This window comes from Ornithodoros turicata, chromosome 1 (genome assembly GCF_037126465.1).
Source record: "Ornithodoros turicata isolate Travis chromosome 1, ASM3712646v1, whole genome shotgun sequence".
Lineage (NCBI taxonomy): Eukaryota > Metazoa > Arthropoda > Arachnida > Ixodida > Argasidae > Ornithodoros > Ornithodoros turicata.
In genome coordinates this window covers 174,064,120-174,083,436 of record NC_088201.1, presented here as the reverse complement: position 1 = coordinate 174,083,436, position 19,317 = coordinate 174,064,120, and the positions used below count along the sequence as shown (strand labels likewise).

Sequence of the window (19,317 nt, the reverse complement as noted above, 5' to 3'; positions counted from 1 at the left end):
AACCCTCCTCACTGCGCCCCTGAGCCGGATCATCCCCCTTTCAAAATTCGCGTGTCTATCCGCCCTTGGCACCTCCCCTCCCCCCTTTCTGGACAGGCAGCGCCAGATATACCGGGTGTTTCAGTTAAATCTCCGGGCTAAATATTTCGCGAACTGGTTCACCAGTCGAATAACTTTCTTTTTTACAAGTATCTGTTCAATACCGCCTACAAGATGCGCACCGCGTGAATGAGCGGGAGGCGCTCATTATTTAAATAAAAATTCAAATGAGTTTCTTGAAAAAAGCTAACTTCTAAAGCAGGGCGCCCTCGGCATTAAAATAGGTACTACCCCTTCTGGGACCTTCAGTAGACACCTTTTAGAGAAAAATCTGCCACCGAAGCGGGTCATTTGTTGCAGTAATTAATTGGTTTCGGTTTACGTATATTTGTCGCGGCTGGTCGGGGCGAAGCGCAAAAGGACGTAATTCATTGGTAGACATGGGAGTGAAAGAGCGTCGCACCTTTCGAGACTTGAAAATTTTGCATTCCTACCATCCCGAACTTCCTCGGGATGCATGGGCTCTGCTGCTGACAGCTGAAGTTAGGACCATGGGTAGCGGTCTGTACTACTACTTTGGCATAACCCACAAGCTTATAAGCATAGTTTCAGGGGGTCAGTTGCTCAGTGGATCCACAACAATGGCACTGAATATAAACATTGACTGCTTCCCATTTCGCGAAACTCTCGAACTCAGTTTTGGCCAGTCCTTGTTCTTGTCAACAAAAGCACTGTGCAGAAGCCATTTGTTACAGCATTATATGTAGGTTCTGCCAAGCCAGGTGATGTTAGTGACTATCTAAAAGATTTTGTCGAAGAGTTGACAGCCACTATACTGCAGGGCCTGGTTGACTACGACGCAAAATACACTATCAAAATCAAGTGTTTCGTTTGTGATGCTCCTGCAAGGGCCTATGTGAAGTGTATCAAGGGCCACAATGCCCTCTATGGCTGCGAGAAATGTACACAGAGAGGGACGTACTCAAAAAAACACAGGAAAGTCATTTTGCCTGACTCGCAGTGCCCAGTTCGCACAGATGAAAGCTTGTCACAGCAGCACCAGGTCGAACATCATCGAAGTGTATCCCCTTTGCTTGCTTTGAACATTGGCCGCGTTTCTCAATTTCCCGTTGAGTACATGCATCTGGTGTGCCTGGGGGTGATGAAAATGCTCCTTGTAAAGTACTGGACTGGCAACAAGCCTTCCTCATCTAGACTAGATATCACGGCAAACAGCAAACTTGGAAGCTTTGCGATTCCATACGGCTTGTGACATCAGCAGCAAACCTCGTGGCCTCACTGAAGTGGAACACCGAAAGGCAACGGAATTCCGGAGCTTTCTCCTATATTTCGGGCCCGTAGAACTAAAGAAACGCTTGACAAAAGAATTTCACAATCACTTCATGATGCTTAGTACTGCAGTGACTCCTCATGCCAGCACGCAGTTTTGTATAACGCACTAGGGTCTGGCAGACAGCCTTCTGAGAAAGTTTGTTGAGACAGCTGGGAGGTTATATGGGGAAGGAATTTACGTGTACAACTTGCATACGCTGGTACATTTAGCAGAGGATGTTCGTTCACTGGGTCCTGTTGATAAATTTTCTGCATTCCCATTTGAGAACTTTTTGGGACGGCTGAAACGCATGCTAAGATCACGGGCCCTTCCCCTCCAGCAAATCATTAGAAGGATATCAGAAAAGGACTCAGTTCGTCCAACAGTACATTCCAGAGAGAATGAAACACGGCTATGTCAGGAGCACACAAGAGGACCATCACCCCCAGGTTTTGAAGGAACACAGTATGCACTCCTTGTAGTTCGTAACATGCGCCTGTCACTCAAGGTACCTGATTGCTGCGTTCAATTGAAGGATGGGAATGTTGTGATCACTAGAAATATTCTTAAAGAAAATGGAGTTGTGAAGATTTGTGGCAGCTACTTTCAAAGACTATGTGACCTGCGCACATGCGGACTGTCATCGTCAAATCTTGGCATGCACAGAGCGTCAAGACTGTCTGAGAATCTGGCAGTTTGGGATGTGGAGGAAATCAAGTGGAAATGCCTTTGCTTGCCATGTAGCGGCGGTAGTCATGCAATATTTCCACTGCTTCATCTACAGGGTCCAGACTTACCATGAAATGTCATCGATGTTATTAGCAAGAACATTTGTGCATTGCGCACCAGAACTTCTTTTATGTGCCTATATGGATTGCAAGCGTTTGTCTCTGTGTGTGTGTGTGTGTGTGTGTGTGTGTGTGTGTGTGTGTGTGTTGTTTCTATCTGTATCTGTTTGTTTCGTCCAATGTGTGGATTTTTGTTTGTCTTGCTTTGTGTGTGTTTCGAAACAAGAACCCAAGTCATCATCGATTAGAGATGAACGTGCCAATTAGAATTTGCCTACATAACACTCATCCGTCAGAGCAAAGACACACCTCATGTTGGCATTGTATGTGTGCTGCAATTTCTTTATGTGCGTCATCAGAGGATGTCATCACAACGAATGACTGAATTGTGTTCTCTTCATTTAGGGTACAATATAAGATTGTTTTACGTAATGTACATAGGTCTTGGCAAGGGGAACAGAAGAGGAGGTACAAAATGAGTGTTCCCTCATATCATACTCGTGCTAGCATTTTCAGTGCAAAATACAGAACATTCACCCCTGCTCAGAAATAATACATGTCAAATCACATTTTGCAGGCAGGTGCAATGTACTCAGTTGTGCACTTCACGGACATGAATGATGGTGCTGTGGTGCCGACTGATTGGATTTCACACGGAATGTCTGTGTGGCTGCCATACAAGAGCAGAGTAAGGATAACGAGAGCGGTTCGAGAGGCTGAAAACCCAGAATTAGATTGGGGAAGCTACCGCTGTGGGGTGTTGCCTTCTGCTGCTAATGTTTCCTAGTGTAAGGAAAGTGTAATTTCAAGAAAAAAAGTATGCTGCGCAATTTTACGCACTCTCAATCGATATTAATGTACCTTGGTTTCTGTAAGGATGGCCAAGTATGCAGGAAATCTGGGGACGAAAACCCATTATACAAAAGCCTGAGTCTGAGCTAAAATAAGGGGACAACACACAGGAACTTAAGTGAGTGCCTGTGTGTCGGCCCCCTAGAGTCGAGTTTTTATTTTTATTTTTTATCATGGATACGTTAGTTTCTTACGTTTACTGCAGTTGCCTTGTCGAAGAGCAGTTACTAGTTGTTGAAGGGGTTGGGACACTTCCATATATGCAGTTCATTGCACCATGGGAGCATTGTACTACACCCCAGAATAGTTAAGAAAAAATAATTATTCTTCTGTATGTCATACTTAGTGGATACAAGCCCTCGAGGACGCTCCTGAGCAAAGTGCAGATGTCACAAAGCTCAGGGCTGCGTCGATTCCCATTGGCAGCTGTGAGCATGTGACCTCATGTGCGCTGCCTCACTGGCAATGGCGAGAATTGTGATGCCAGAGAGAGCCGTATGAGTTTCGGTATTCGAGGTCCCCATTTTCTCCGCTGCTACTACCCTCTTCCCTGTGACACTTTCAATGAGGGTTTGCGTCGGTGGAAAGAACAGTCTTTTACGTTTATCTTGGATAATATGGTATGACCTGTCGCAACCCCTTTAATGCATACTTTTAGCTGCCTTTATGTAAAAAAAATCGCTCATCGTCATCATAAAGGTTGCTATCGTAAAGCATTCAATAGTCACGTATAAAATATTGTTGACGGCTTGCTGGTATGTGCACACAAAAGATGTGGCATTAAGTATTGTTAATTGCTTATGAGACAGTTACATTATGCAAATACTCTATGCAGATTCTTATGAAGTTGCAAGGCAAAGAGAGAGGAGAGCAGAGGAAGTGTCGGACCTTACCACAGATGATGACTCTGCCAAGAAACGTACAAGAAAGGTTCCGCTCAGGCTCCTTTCAAGTTCAGAGGACGAAGATAATGCAGAAGTTGTCCAGAAGGCTATGGACAGGAGTAGAGACACATTATCGTCAACGAGTTCATCCTTCGTGCCACCACCACCACCACAGAACGTAGTGCGTCATGCCATGTCATCACAGATGAAGGCTCCGGAACGCAAAGGAGCTCAAAGTGACCCCATAGGTGAGTCAGTACTTACAGTCAGTCACGACCGTACATCAGCAAAACTCACTCATGAGCATGCTCACTCATGCTCATTTTGGCAAATGAGCTGAGCAAGAGTGAGCAATTAGAGAATTGAGCAGAGGATGAGTGAGCAAACAAAGAGTTGAGCGGATGATGAGTGAGCATGAGTGAGCGAGCGGCGAGTTGAGTGAGCATGAATGAGCAAGCGGTGAGTTGAGTGAGCATGAGTGGGCAAGATCTTCAGGGATACAACTACTTTGGGCATTTCAGACACATGCTTGTTCATCTCTTCTTTCATTAGTTGCACGTGTGTCTCGACACTCTTAACAAATGAATAAAAGTACGGGGCTCCACTGTTGCATAGTCTAGACGAACCTCGTCATTAACATTGGGGAGTGAGGCGAACATGCTTCTGCGGTTTCAGAGCAAACTGTGTCCAGGCTGGCATCGCTACTACCTGTGGCTTCAGCAGCTGCTCTTCAAGATTCGGAAGATGCAGTAGACTCCGCTGAGAAAAGGGCACCTCTTGTAAGTTATGTACTTTTTCAAATATTACCTCGTTTCATATTAGATCTATTTGCCGTTCCTCACAGTTACTTGATACCAGCTATGCTCTGAAATATGGTACAGTCTGACAGATGTTTTTGCATGTTTTTTGTAGTTTGTCGGTTGCAAAGCATGGGTGTGAATGGAATGTGGACATGAATTAAGAAATTGAGTAGGTTTTGTTTGCTGGATCTGTGTAGTAACCGGACCATTTTCTTTTCTAGGTGTTACAACTCTCATTAATAGGCCGCTCTTCAGCAAAGGATGCTATCCGTCATATTATGCGTCGTTGCATGGTAGACTCCCTTGCTAGTCAATATGTATGACTGGGAGAAAGGGGAAGACACTATTTGCCAGTCTTCGACTTCTTTCTGCGATTACCGGTATGGATGGTTGTTAGCATTTCCTTTCAGTTGATAAAACACTGCACTAATGCATTTCGTTTTTTCTTCATAGATGCGGTTCGTGCACATTTTCCTGAGATAACGGACACCTCAGTCAAAGGACTTGGCTGCGGAAGGGGTATGGCTGCGACATGCTCCAACGCGAATCAAAACGCGGTATGTAAAACACTTGTGCAGTGTGCACGGTGCATGATGTGTGTCAGCCATAGCTCGGCGTTTCGGGCCTTCGAAACTCACGATCTCAATCATCTGATAAGACGTGATTTTGGGCCCTGCGACGAACTCACGTGAAGGTAGACATGGCGTATGGGTGAGCTCGTTCATACCGCATAATAGTGCAGTCACCGGAAAGCATCCCACTCGTAAACAGACCAGGTGTGATGTTATGTGGTGAATGCGCTACTATGCTGCATGATCGAGCTCACCGATACGCCATGTAAACCTTCACATGAGTTCGTAGCAAGGCCCGAACTGACGCCTTATCAGATGATTGTGATCGTGAGTTTCGAAGGCCCGAAACATCGAGCTGTGGTGTCAGCAACAGTGGAGTGCAAGATAACAGATGTGTCACGTAAAGAGAGTAAAATATGAAATTCTCCACACTTTGGTACACAGTGCCGGATTTAAAGCGGGGGGGCTCTCATCCACCTAGTGTCAGCATGGATGATAATTTGTATAGAAGGAGTAATGCCTAGTTTCAGCCGACATATCCATCATACCATGAGATAGTTATTCCCCCGGAGTCCCCCAACATCCATGCGATGTATGCCTGTATAGGTCACATTTAGGACGGAACACTATTTTCAACTTGCAGGGTGCCGGAGGCTGACATCATGAGTCCTTGAGTCGTTGAGTGTCCCTTGAGCCCAGTTTTATAGCCAAGCGTCGGTTTTAGCTGTCATGTGTAAGCTCCTGTACAGTAATTCTGTATTGTATATGTATAACGATAATATATTACAATACATGTATTGGAAACAATTGTCCCATTCTTTGTCGTCCTGATAGCTAAGTGTTACAACTAAATTTAAATATGAATACCTTTGCAATTTAGGTATTAACAACGATAAAAATGTGCACTTTTGTTAGTACATCTCAGAAACAAAATGAACATAATTAGGTAACGTGCAGCCATACGTCCTCACCTTAACACAACTGTTAATAGCTGAAGTAAAATGGAGCAGAAGACGCGGACGGAACAGAAGAGAAGAAACAACACCACAGGCTCCTGTGCCACAGGAGCCCGTGTCGTTTCTTCTTTTCTGCTCTGTCCGCGTCTTGTGCATCGTTTTGCTTCAACTATTAACAGTTGTGTTGAGGTGAGGACGTAAGGCTGCTGTGTAACGGAAGTGCTATAAATTCATATATTGCTGTAACGATGCACACGTACATTAGCGAAACGTTATAAAATTGATGTTGCGAAAACATCACACATGCATATGTTGATGTGACGTTAACAATTGATGTTGTGGCAATGTTGAAAATGAACGTTGCAGATAACGTTGAAGTCACCGACATTAGCAACATCTGAGCAATGTTAGAATCTGACATTTAGACAACGTTGCTGCAACTTTTTGTGCTACCTGGGAAGTTGAACTGAAAATCAGTCAGCAAACAAGCAGGTGAGCTGAAGATAACTGAGCATGAATGAGCCGGGGTCACAATGTGCTGACGTTGGTCATACCTGACCTGTGGCCATAATTTCTGATGATTGCTAGTGTATCACCCGGATCCAGAACATATTGCAAATGCTTTTGGTACACAGCAAAAGTTATAAGTATACATTTTCCGTGCTGGCTCAAGATCATGCTTGGGAGAAGTCTTGAAGCCTAAAATTGTTGTGTCATTTTACTGATTTACCTGACCAGTTATGCCTGCGTGCCAACAGTTGATGAGTACAGCTAAACAATTGTCCTCTAAAACCTGCTGTACTGCGACTCCAACACAGCTCTCATCTCTGGCCTGTCCCCATAGCTGCTGCTTCTGGTAGACAGATACCTCTACCACAGCATCTCTCCCTTTTTTGGATGGGTAGCGAGCGATGCGATCGAAAACAGCCGACTTCAGATGAGTGACATAGCCTGCCAAATATAAAAATGGTTAGATCAATGAATAAATTATCCAACCCTTTGTACTTCTGAGAGCACCCAAATATAAACTAGTTTTGTAATTTCCTTGCTCATAACAAGTTAAAGCAATAACTCCAATATTACTATGAGTTTGTGGTGGTCATGCAAGACACTAGATCAGCAGGGCAAATAATTTTTAAAGTGGCCTGTATTGTTTTATGCGCATCATAGACTCAAGACAATGTCGCCACACATAGGTTACAGTAGCTTTCATAGATTCTCCATGGTCTGTTTGGCATCACTTACTGTATGTGGCATCCTCCTTCACGGGAACAGGGATCCACCCTTTCCGCAGCTTCGATGGCTTCAGACGGTGCTTCACAGCACCATCTCTGAGAAGGGCAACACGAACTGCATTGGCATTGTGGAGGAGTGCTGCCAGAGCAGTCCTATGAGCAAAGAAATAAATGCAGCACTGATGAGTATGATCACAAACACGTGTTGCAGTAAGACAAGCTCTCTTAGCAGCGCATCAGGGCATCATGTGACTGTGATGTCAAGACCCTGATAAATTATAGTTTTGTACACGTCTTGTTCTCTCTCTCTCTCTCTCTCTCTCTCTGGGATGATATACATCTAAAGCCTCGAGTTCTGGGGATTTTTTTACACTACACTAGTGACGAACAAATGTTAATAAATAAACCAAATTGATCGTTAAGTACGTGAGTTTCATTAAATTTAATACCTTGCAATCATCCCTTGATCTGAAAAGCTGTACAATTTAGGCCCAAAGTGGATGAGGACAGCATGGAATGTTTACAATCCAGATGTCTGCTGCGCTGATGAGAGCTGGGGAATGTCTTTCAGCAGGAGCTTTGCCAAATGAATGTTGTGGAGCTTCTTGTAGATCTCCGTCCCTAAGCACAATCGTTATTGTGAAAGTAGCTTTTCAAAATTTTCTGTTATGTCTTTGATTCGTAAGAATTCCATAATTATAAGCCTTCCTTTGACTCGCACCAATGTGTTACAATTTACAGTTATTCTTGTTGAGCTTCGGCATTGTTAATGTACGGATAGATCAGTGAAGGAAAACATAATATTGACAGGTCCCAAAACATGAATAAAAACTGGAAACTTCTTCTATTTAAGCCTCAGGTGAAACCATGCAAAAATTACCTTCCTGAAGCCATCTTCGTTCGCCCAAATCACCATGGAAGCAGGCAGGGTGCAGGCTATCTGGGAGGGTGTGTATATTGATGACGTGCGCCATGATCGTCATCCACTTAGCAAGCAAAAGATCGGCACTGTGACTTGTGCGCGCACACCAATATAGGCGGCGGATTATGCTTTCGCACCACAGTCGAAGAACTTGGTGCTTCTTAGACTGTGATGCTGTAGCGGTCATTTTCTTGATGCCTGCATAGCAACAGCAATGATGATCATGAAATATTGAATATCAGTTCCATACACAGTGTTCTCATCATCTAACCTTTTGCCACGTGCCACACATCAAAACGATGGCTGATATACTCGGGTGCTTGTCCCTCAGAAAGTTTTTCACCTGTGAGCGCCTGTCAGTGACCAGTGTGCTGACGACCAACCCTTTAGCTGTCAAGTAGACAAGGCAAAGCTCGAGACCCCTCTCTTCCATGCAGTAGCTGGAAGACACGGTTGTTGCCTGCAAATAGATTTCATAAATTTATGTTACTCGCTACGAAATGCACAAAGAAGATACTTCTATAGGAAACGTGCCTTAACTACTTCGAACTGTACAATCCTGTTGATCGTGGTCTCCATTATTGTATATGTGCCGTGGAGTGCTATGTGCTAGTGCTGTGTGCCCAGGAGAATCACAACGTGCATCTCCAGCAAGGTGCAGAGGCCTGTCCACCAGCTTATCCACCACCGCTGCCCGTTCTTTATCCCAGACGTGGAGAAGTTTACGGATAACAACACGCAGTAGATAATACATTATTTCTCTGAATGTGTATTCGCAGAAACACAGCATCACTATGTCCCCACTAGAGTGTAGATTTCCTTGAGATATGATGAAGTTGCATGCAAAATGGGCAAAAGAATAAGTTTCATTGATCTGTTACTGATCAGGAGAATTCTGTGATGTGCCATCTAGCTCTCTGAACATACGTGAAATGGAAAATGAAAAGCTCACAGACACCATCGCGCACATAATTTTCCAGCACTAACTCACGCCTTGTATTACCGGAAATAGATAACACTTCTGGTAGAGGAAGTACTGACTCCGGTGTATATGACCAAGGCCCATGATCTCGAACAGGCGCAGTGACTTGGTGTTGCTGCTACCAGAGAAAAGCATTGCCGAGCACATTGCAATATTGCTCACAGGTTTCTCGTGAACAAGTGGCTGGCTGTTCCACTGGTTCCTGTGGCAGCTCTCGCAAGTGATTGTGGCTCTTGCAAGCGTTCCCATTGTTGTGAGCTGCACGTTTGTGAGTAATGATGAGCACACGGTACACACTTTTAGGAGTTCTATAAGGCTGGAGCGTGCCACGATGAGCACTGATGAAGGCTGTGCTATGGTCCTGAGAGTAACATTTAATGTTAATGACAGGAGAAACTTCAAATACTCATGGGCCTATGCATACAACCCCACACTGTGAACAAAAGAAGGCTCCAGGAAATGTATCACACCATGGTTCCCTGCCCTGGCTAGTTTATTACAGCACATCTACTGCATTTCTATTGATAACAGCAAGTGGACAGTCAGGTGGCAAAATCCCATTGCTGTAAAGGAATGTAAGTACTAACTGCTTTCTTGCAGCCGATAATGAAGCACACAGTGTAGGTAAAGAGCATCCTCCATCCAAGAGAGAGTGTATAGTAATACTTACCCATCACCATCCAACTCATCAGCAAGATGGCGCGTATCTAATACATCAATTGGCCTGTTAGGGAAGCAATAAACCATGGGTTGGTAGCAGAAGGTTAGGGAATGCACAACGGAGTAAAAACAAGTGCACTCACTCTCCATCACTGTCATAGCCAAGCTCTGAGCTCAGTTGATATGACGGCTCATCATACAAAGCCTCTGACCTATATAAGATTGAAGTGAGACATCAGTACGGCCTCATACACTGATGTATAAAATTAACCACGTTTATGTTTTACCAGTGGATTGCCACTCTATAGCCTTTGTTAGTTTTGTGACACAAAAGTCATCATGATGAACATATGTATTCAGTATGACAAGTCCAACAACGCAACGCTTTATCAGTGCAATAGAAACAGTACTGACGAAATTTGCATAACTGTACCGTTAACTACATGGGCTCCTCCCCAAAACTGACAATATCTGCCATGTCATCATGCCCTGGTGATGACACTATCTATGAAAAAGGTGGGGACTCCGCAGCAGGTGTTGATGATTTTGGGGAGCTTGGACACTATCTGATGGCTCAGGAACTTCCACTATGACCAAACGAGGTGGATCCTCTATAGGCACTGTCTGAGTGGTTGCATCTTGTGCAGATGGTCTCTATTGTTTGATTGTGGGGCTTTCCTCAAAGTGTCTCTCATCCGTCTGGGTTGCTGCATCTTTCATTGCATGCCTAGGCCCTATGATTGGGGACGGAATCGCAGTGAGCAACTTCCATTTGTAAAACGAGTGATCATATAGTTGGACCGTGTGCAAGGTACTTTTTTCAGAACTATAATGACTTGGTATATTTCACTTATACACAAACACCCAGTTATTGTTACATTAACAAATGCCTTTAATCGAACTGGTGTTTGGGACATAAATTGTTAAACATATGCAAGGGTGAAATGAACACTAGTATACATTTGACGACCAGAGCGCAAAATGTATTGTAGTCAGTCAAGATGGTTCAATGGCCAATGGGTCGTTCGAAAGTTTCAAACCTAATGATGCAGTATTAACAGAAATTGAACAACCTTTGTCACTACCTGAAGATGCGGAGTAATGCACACCAGACTCTGGAGAAGCTGGTGGGGAGGGTTGCGGTACACCTTGGAAAAAGAGAAACAGAACACATCAGTGGACGTTGTCTTTGTCTCTTCTGTATATTTTGCCTTCATGTTCCTTCTGTCAATTGAACCAAGAAAACACAGCACAGATTCCCACGTACTGCCTATGCAATTCACCTGCGATCTTGACTACGTCAATTCATCGGGAAAACTCATCAGTGTGACTTCGGCAGTGAACGCGTAATTTGAGGAAATGTGCCGATGCCAAATATTGCGGCTCAATACGTATTTTGCGATTTTCACAACGCAGAAAATTGTCCCTTCAACGTACACACTGGTCTCTTCAAAAGGAAGTAACGCTGCACAGCGGCCTTGCTCCTGCGCATCAATAAAAGATGTGGAGCAAACACTATGTGAATCAGTTACATGACCAGGAAAGTTAGGGACTTACGTTATCGTAGGTCGAATAAGTTGACGGTGCGTTGATACCAACGGGAAGATCACTGAAAAGTGAAGGTACGGCGTCAGATCTCAAGGCGTGGCTTCGTCTTTTTCGTGGACGAGATATGCCGAGCTCCCTCTGAAGTTTGTCAGACTCTTCGAAGCAATTCGCGGTAATGTGTTCAGAACAGAGGGTACTTGATTTGTAGAACTGCCATCCCGGGCGACGAACCTTTGCGATCCATAGCTGTCTTCGACGAGCACTTTGGAAAACCGAAAAACGATACTCCTGTTGTGTTGTCTCTGTTGTTCTTGCCATGAACAACACAACACCTGTGTCCTCCCATTGCCACAAATGTGTTCAGCGACCTCGAAGTAGCAAAAGTGGCACGTTGAAATACTGAAAGTACGAAAAGCCACTCGCGACTACCAGACGGGCGACAGCTAGACGGGCGGCAGACGTCCGAGACACGGCGGAGCAGACACCGGCGCATGACACCGGTGACGCCACCAGTGACCGGAGTGCGGCTTCCAATCGGGGGTAGTGTCCAAAGTTCAAAATTCAATAAAAAATTTCCGGAGTCGAATCCAAAGGAAAGCTTTCGCATGGGGGCTCCAGGGAACATAAGAAATCGTATAACAACGATTTTTCATGATAGCTCCCACAAACTTTTCATGACAGCTCCAGACAGTCGCTTTAAGCTCATCACCATCTGTAACCACAAATTTTTAGAAAGAAACCTGTCTGTCATAGCTGTCTTTGCCTTGTCGAAAGCACCTACATTTTATGCCTTAGTGCACCGCTTATGTTATCTGTCATGCTATGTAGTACAACGATCTCTCAAGATATTAAGCGTGTGAACCGTAAGAGAGCATATAGAAGGCACCGGTTCATATAAGCTCTCACCGGGGGGTGGAGGAAGAGTACGTCTCTCAGAACGTTGTTTTGTTTCGGTCAGTACCTTGCACATGACCATGGCTGCCACCTGGGTAGTTTCATTTTAAATCGAACAACGGGTGAAAGTCGTATTTTTCAATTCGGCCAGTAAAAATATATGTTACAGGACAGCTCAAACGAAGCAAATCGCACCACGTGCGACGCTCCTGCGTGGTGTAGTTTCCGCGTGGGAGAGGAGGAAAGTCTGAGGCTGCTTGAGCGCCCTTTCTTCTGGACCGACTTTGACGGGATTTAGCACCACTGATTTTATGCCTAGGAACTGGAGTGTTTTTGTGATTATAGGCTGCACCCTTGACACTGTCGACAGCCACCCACAAAACTCTGAGGGCCACAGATTTTCTGTTAAAAAATGCCGAACTTGGAGTAAACGTTCAAAAAGGCCAAATTTTGTTACCAATTTGCTTCATCACAGAACGTCTGAGAACATCGAGCTTAGTGCCATTCGATAGGACATTGAACTTTCGTGCTGTATAGAGTTCATTTTTCTCAGCCCAGGGGTTTCTGTGTTATTAGCTTGAGAATCGCACATGATAGACGAAAATTGCAATGTTGCATCTCACTTTTCTCAAAAATGCCATCTTCGATTTCCTTAATTATTTTTGAAAAGGTGGCATCATGCCCCTACTTTAGACGCCAAGTGACACAATCTTTTATTTTTACCTGAGAGACGCGCAGCGACTTTTTTTGTCAGGCTGGTTCCACGAGGCTGCGGCCTTGCGCGCCCCATCAATTAGCACGCGACCTTCAACCTCTTCTTTGCTACAGGTCTCCCGCTGACGGAGAAATCAGTGACCACACTGCGTGAGCTTGTTGTAGTTAACGATGAAAGATGAAAGTCACTGAAAAGGTTAGCAGCTGTAGCTCTTTGTTTCTTTCTAATATTTCTGTTACGGACAATGGGCATGAATTTTTAAAAAGCAAAAAGCTCTTAGAACCATGAACCTAGAAAGTGGTATACCTTTCCAAAGCGAAAACAGATACTATATATTGCTTGTCTCGCGGGCTTCCACCTCGAACCCACAGTGTCCCCAGAGCATCACTTAAAGGACAACAGAAATGAAAATCGGTGACTGTGGGAAAATCATCATACTATATGCATTTCGCATGGCTAATACTAGAACCGCCAGTATTTTATGCCAACGACGAACGGATTGGTATATTTTGAACGATTACTGAAGCGCTGAACCGCTCGCCCATGGGAGCTGCCCGCGGAGAGCGCAAAGCATCTTGGGATCAGCCGAGGCAGGTCTGACGTCACACATTACTCTGGGGAAGCCGGTCAGCTGGGCGAAAGAGAAGCTTTGCCGCCGTATTGCGTATCGCGCTCGAAATGTCGGACTCTGAATCTTCGTCATCATTGTGGGAGTCCGAGAATGAGTTCTCGGATGACTTGGGCGTTCGTCCGTATATCTTCGACCCACAGCTAGGATCAGACGAAGAATCAGGGGATGCCCAAGAACACGCCGCCGTCGGACGACGTGTGGAGGAATTCGACTGGTAAGTGTCCGCACATTCTGCATGATTTCGACCATAAGAGATACATAAACTATTCACAAGCATGGAAGTATCGTATAACTCACTTCCCGTTCCTCTGATACCTAACATTACAGTTGTTCGTTGTTGCATGTTGCACATGTGCGTTGCTTGCGGTTGCTGGTGCCGTGTTTCCCTTCATGTCTAAATGCCGCTCAACTTGGTGTTGGCGTTCCTTTGTAAGTAATACGCATGCATCGTGCCCGCAAAGTTCAACAGCCATAGAAAACCCGTAATTTTATTATCCTCAACTGCGCGTTGTAGGAAAACGCAAGTACTTCGAGAACGTCGACCTTGCTTTTATTATATTGTGCGATATTTGTATATCGTACGCAAAGGCGATAGGGCATGACATACTAAAACCCGCTATTAGCTTATGTATGCATGAGATTATACTTTCTAAATTGTATTGGACGATGTAATGTACAGTGCCACGAATTGCATGTCAACAGGTGCTCCTGTGGTAACTGTATGCCCATGGAGGATGAGATATCCTCTGTTTGCTGCAATGAACAAGGCAGAGTGCAAGATGTTATGGAGGATGCAAGTGTGCTGTGCATCACATATCACCACCTCTTCCACAAGCACTGCCTTGATGCAGATACAATTGATTTAGAGAAAATAAAAATGTTGGGCACAGACAGCAACTCCTTGGGAGGCCGCAGAAGAAACAAGTAAGCAGGTGACAGCTACGATATGTGGGCAAAGACATTATGTTGCCTTTTAATTTTCAGAGCAAAAAGGTATATTGCGTACCGGCAATTTATATTTTGGATCTACCACCGGCTAGGGGAGGGAAACAGGGTTGTTATTCCCAGTTGTGCAAGCCGAAGAATTCGTGATGCATTCCCATCTGAGGACGGCGACTACACTGGATTCCGGCATGCACAACACTAGGTATGATAGAGTTTATGTTGTCTGTACAGCATTGTTTTTGTACAAGAGAAATGCAGTGTCATTTCCACACAATTTGTTTAACATGAATATCAATTTCTTTATTTCAGCTCATGAAGATTAAAAAAAAGCTACAGTTGCAGTTCAACGTGTCCCTTTGACTGATGTTGTCCCTTTCCAAAACACAATCCTTCACAACTCAAAAATGTGCCAGCATATACATTTATTGGAATATTTTGATATTGCACACACTAACTTGAAAGTCACGACTAACTAGTCATGACCAACACTAACAGGCAGACCTGTACGTGGCATGTTACAAGTAACCGCATTATTAACAATCAATTACTCTTTCGAGTAACACAGAGTAATCGGTTAGTTTTGCATGAAAGTAATTTTTCAAGTGTAATCCGATTACAGTTTTACTGATGAAAGAACGAAGTCACTGAAAAGGTTAGCCAGCTGTAGGACTCGAACCCACGTCACCTAGATTACCAGTCCAGGGCTCTTTTTTTTTTTTAATTCGGTGCTTGCGCTGCGAAGCAACTGTGGTTATGAGCGGCGTACAGATGGGGAGAGGACAGCAGGAAGGAGGGGGGACAGGGGGGTTAGTATGCGTCCTGGGCTGACTTCAGGAGGAACTGTGTCGACATTCGTCTGGAAAGTCTTGGGAAGACCCAGGGAAAACCTCAGACAGCACAGCCGGTGACAGGATTCGAACCCGTGTCACCTCACAGTCTCGGCGTGAAAAGCGAAAGCGAAAAAGCGTGGCTCTTTTTAGTCCTTTCTATGTGTTCCAGCCTCAGGACATCAATTTCCATCATATAAAATTTTACTTTGTAGAAGTCTGCCAACAGAGCCACGCTGCTCTACTCCACACAGTGTAATGGCACACTTCTCCACAATACAATATTTGTAAAATGCAATAAAGGGCTGTTTTAGGCAGGTGCTCTTTTCTCATATTTGAATGTTGCAGCTGTAGGCATGTGAGAGTGGTGGACGGGCTGTCCTGCAGTTTGCCCTCTGTACCTCAGTGTACGTCTTGAAACCCTTCACTCGAGAACAACCCCGAATGAAGAAAGCACATAACCTGTGTTGTAAGCATCATGTGTCAGCATTCAGCAAAGCAGCAATGAAGTTCTATTCAAATTTGCATGGGTAGTGTGCATAAAAAGCTGATCTCTGACAACGGACATACCTGAGATGCAATCTCACTTGCCTCTTCCTGTTCTTGCTCTCTCTCCACTCTTTGGGAACACAGACGGTTTGGTCAAGCTCATTGCATGTTGAAGCGTGCGGTGTGTCTGTCAACTAATGCCTGGATGCTCACTTCATGGTTGTAAGCATGAGAAAGGGGTGGAGGAGCATATCTGTTGGTGCTTTTCCTCGCTTCCGCATATGTCTTGTAGTGTGCCGTAGTTTGGAGTACTGCTTCCAAGAGATCATGCATATAGGCTGCAGCAAATGATAATTGTTATAAATTAACAAGACCACAGCGAAGTTCTTCTACAATCTTTCACATATTACATCATATGATATGTGATTACCAAAAGTGCATTCCTCTTTAATTGGAAATGCAACAGCTTCTTTGCGTGACCGAGGAAACTTGACAGCATAGCGGAGCTTCCCAGCAGCCGTTACAGCCTGTTGTCGCTTGCTGTTTTCATTGTAGTGCATCACTGCAATGTAGGTCCTAGCGCAGAAAGACGTTTTAAGGAACGTGCATCGCCTCGAACATGTTGCATTTACCTTGCTTTCATGCACGCATAGGTGAAGTGTGTTGACTTTGGTGCAAAGTGATTCAGTGTGCTGTGAAAACATTCTACAGCATACGTCTGCTCCACTGTCGAAAGCTGGGGAAGGTCCTTCAGAAGGTTCTTTGCTAGTACAATTTCCTTCAGTTTTGTGTACGCTGAAGAGTCTACAATAGCATATGAATATCAAGCTTTAGAATTCAAAATTTCTGTTTATGACGTATCTCACCTTGGGGAAGCCACTTTGTGCGTCGCATTTCCCCATGTGCACACTGCGGAAAAAGTGGGTCGTCATGTTGATGTATGTTTGCAATGTGCCTTGGCAGGGAGGTCCACTTTGGCAAAATTTGTCGTGGGTCATCTCGACTGGACATGGCACACCAGTACAGGTGATTGATGATGGCCTTAACCCAGTCACCGAGGTCCTTTGCAGCTTTTAATTTGGACGCTGCAGTCAGTTTCTTCTTGATGCCTACAAAGGAACGTAGCCATAGAGTCTACTCTGAGACATCACATATTATCCTATAGAATGTACCCTTTGCTACATGCCACACGTCATACAAGTGCTCAATGTCCGGATTTTCTTTTCGCATGTAACACTGAATCTGCACGTGTCTGTCAGTAATTAGCCTGTGGACAACCATGCCCTGATTCCGAAGAAACTGCAGTGCGCGTTTCAGGCCCTCGAGCTCCATGGCATGACTGTTCGCAACCTCATTGCTCTGATAGGGAAAAAAAAAGCACATAGGTATATCTAAATGTAGAGTATCGCCCCTGGTGATGAAACTTCCCACTCATCATCTCAGAAGTTGTTGTAAGTCATCTACAAATGTTATGGGCCACGGTATACCTGCACAGTTTCAATATGGAGCACCTGCATCCGTGCGGCGTCAAGCATCGTGTATGTTCCATACTTTGCTGAGTGGCCTGGAGAGTCCGCCCTCCCATCACCTGCTAATGTCAAGCCCTGCCCTTGCGCTGCCTCAAGCATGACCGTCTGGTGATGTTGCCAAACCTGCCCAAAAAATGAACATCATGAGCACTATTCAGAATACACAGTGAATAAGACTCTTCACATGTGAATATTTATACCCCTTTTTTACCTTTTCTATTGCGGGTAGTAAAAACGCCCCCTGTACATTGAAAAATGTCCTGTAGCTGAAGCAAGATATCCCCACAGATGTGAGTAACCTCAGGGTCTTCTTGATGTTGGAACCAGAGAAAAGGATGCCTGCACTCAGTAAAATATTCCCAAGGGGCTTCCTATTTAAGAGGGGCTGGCTGTACCAAGAGCACACGTGCCCTCTTGCACATGCAGTTTCCACACTCAGCAGAGTTCCATCACATCTCTTCTTGACATGCACCACTTTCTCTGAACATTTTTGACACTTTGAGAGCAATACATCTAAAGCTGTCTCAAAGATGATGAACTTTCGCTCTGAAATCCTGTTCACGGGGTTGTTCGTGGCACCCAGGACCTCGTCATGGAAGCTCAACCTAGAAAGTTCAACAACACATGGCATCGGGGAAGCATAACCTGCAAAACAAGAAAGCGCATAACATAGTGCTGAAATAACCTACTCGTCCATGGAGCTTTGCGAAGGTTCATATGTTACGTCTCCCTTGTCCAGACGAACACAATCAGGCTCCTCATCCGACTCGTCCTCACTATGAACTGGAGTAGAACGCCAGTGAGTGGGACGTGTCTGGGTGCTTTTCGAGCTTCCTTCTCGTTGGGCTGGTGCAATGTCCAGTGCCACCTGAACAGCTGGGAATCGTAAAAAGATATGTGGACCCTAACCTACACTTGACATACGTACATAACAGGACTATTGATACTTTTTCATACCACGGTTTCTATAAATGCCTGTTGTCTGGGTGTGTGCATTTTTTGTGTGTCTGGGTGTGTGCACGGCCTCTATTAGCTGGGTTGCATGTGTGGTGTCGTTCCTTGGTACATAACCTACATCTGGCAAGCTACCGACATCTGGTTCCTGCACAGAATTGCAAGATCATGTGGAAAAAACTATAATCATGGGGAAGCAAAGTATGATACCTGTACACACAAGCTCTTACCTGTTGACTGTCACTGTTAGGTGTTTCAGAGGTGCAGCACATCAAGGCATAACTGACAACGCCCTGTTGAAACATGCATGATCAGCACATTTTGTAAAATAACTATCCTATACGACAACATGTATTGTTATATCATGTAACTAACAGGAGAGGTCATATGCTTACAAAACATGTCATTATTATAGACATATGTACCTGGGATGTAGTCTCACTTGTACTAAATAGTATACTGTGCACACTCACAGCAGAGGAACTGGCCTGTAAATTTAATGAATGAGTTTGTAACACTAAAATGGTCACCGTACATTGAAAAGTTGCAAAAATATTGACGAATAAATGCAGTTATCTAAACAGGGATTCATAGATGCACTGATCATGCCAAGTTTTCAATAGTTCAGCATGGTAATGCAAGAAGACGCACCTGATCAAGTATTACATCGGAGGATATTGAAGACTGCATGGTATTTTCAGACGCTCTGTTACCATCCGAAGAGGTTTCAGCGATGCCGGCTTCTTCTGTGGCCAACAGTGA

At 44.6% G+C, this 19,317-nt stretch overlaps 2 protein-coding genes across 2 annotated transcripts; one reads left to right on the top strand and one right to left on the bottom strand.

The window, feature by feature from the left end:
• The first annotated feature begins 13,858 nt into the window (after positions 1-13,858).
• On the top strand, positions 13,859-14,958 carry LOC135390359 (P2X purinoceptor 7-like). Its single transcript, XM_064620171.1, has 3 exons — positions 13,859-14,025; positions 14,514-14,735; positions 14,796-14,958. The coding sequence occupies exons 1-3, from the start codon at positions 13,859-13,861 to the stop codon at positions 14,956-14,958; spliced, it is 552 nt and encodes a 183-aa protein (XP_064476241.1).
• Positions 14,959-16,700: 1,742 nt separating this feature from the next.
• On the bottom strand, positions 16,701-18,318 carry LOC135390343 (uncharacterized). Its single transcript, XM_064620170.1, has 6 exons — positions 18,291-18,318; positions 17,813-18,246; positions 17,560-17,724; positions 17,245-17,431; positions 16,939-17,181; positions 16,701-16,876 (listed from the first exon to the last, which is right to left on the bottom strand). The coding sequence occupies exons 1-6, from the start codon at positions 18,316-18,318 to the stop codon at positions 16,701-16,703; spliced, it is 1,233 nt and encodes a 410-aa protein (XP_064476240.1).
• Positions 18,319-19,317: the final 999 nt, after the last annotated feature.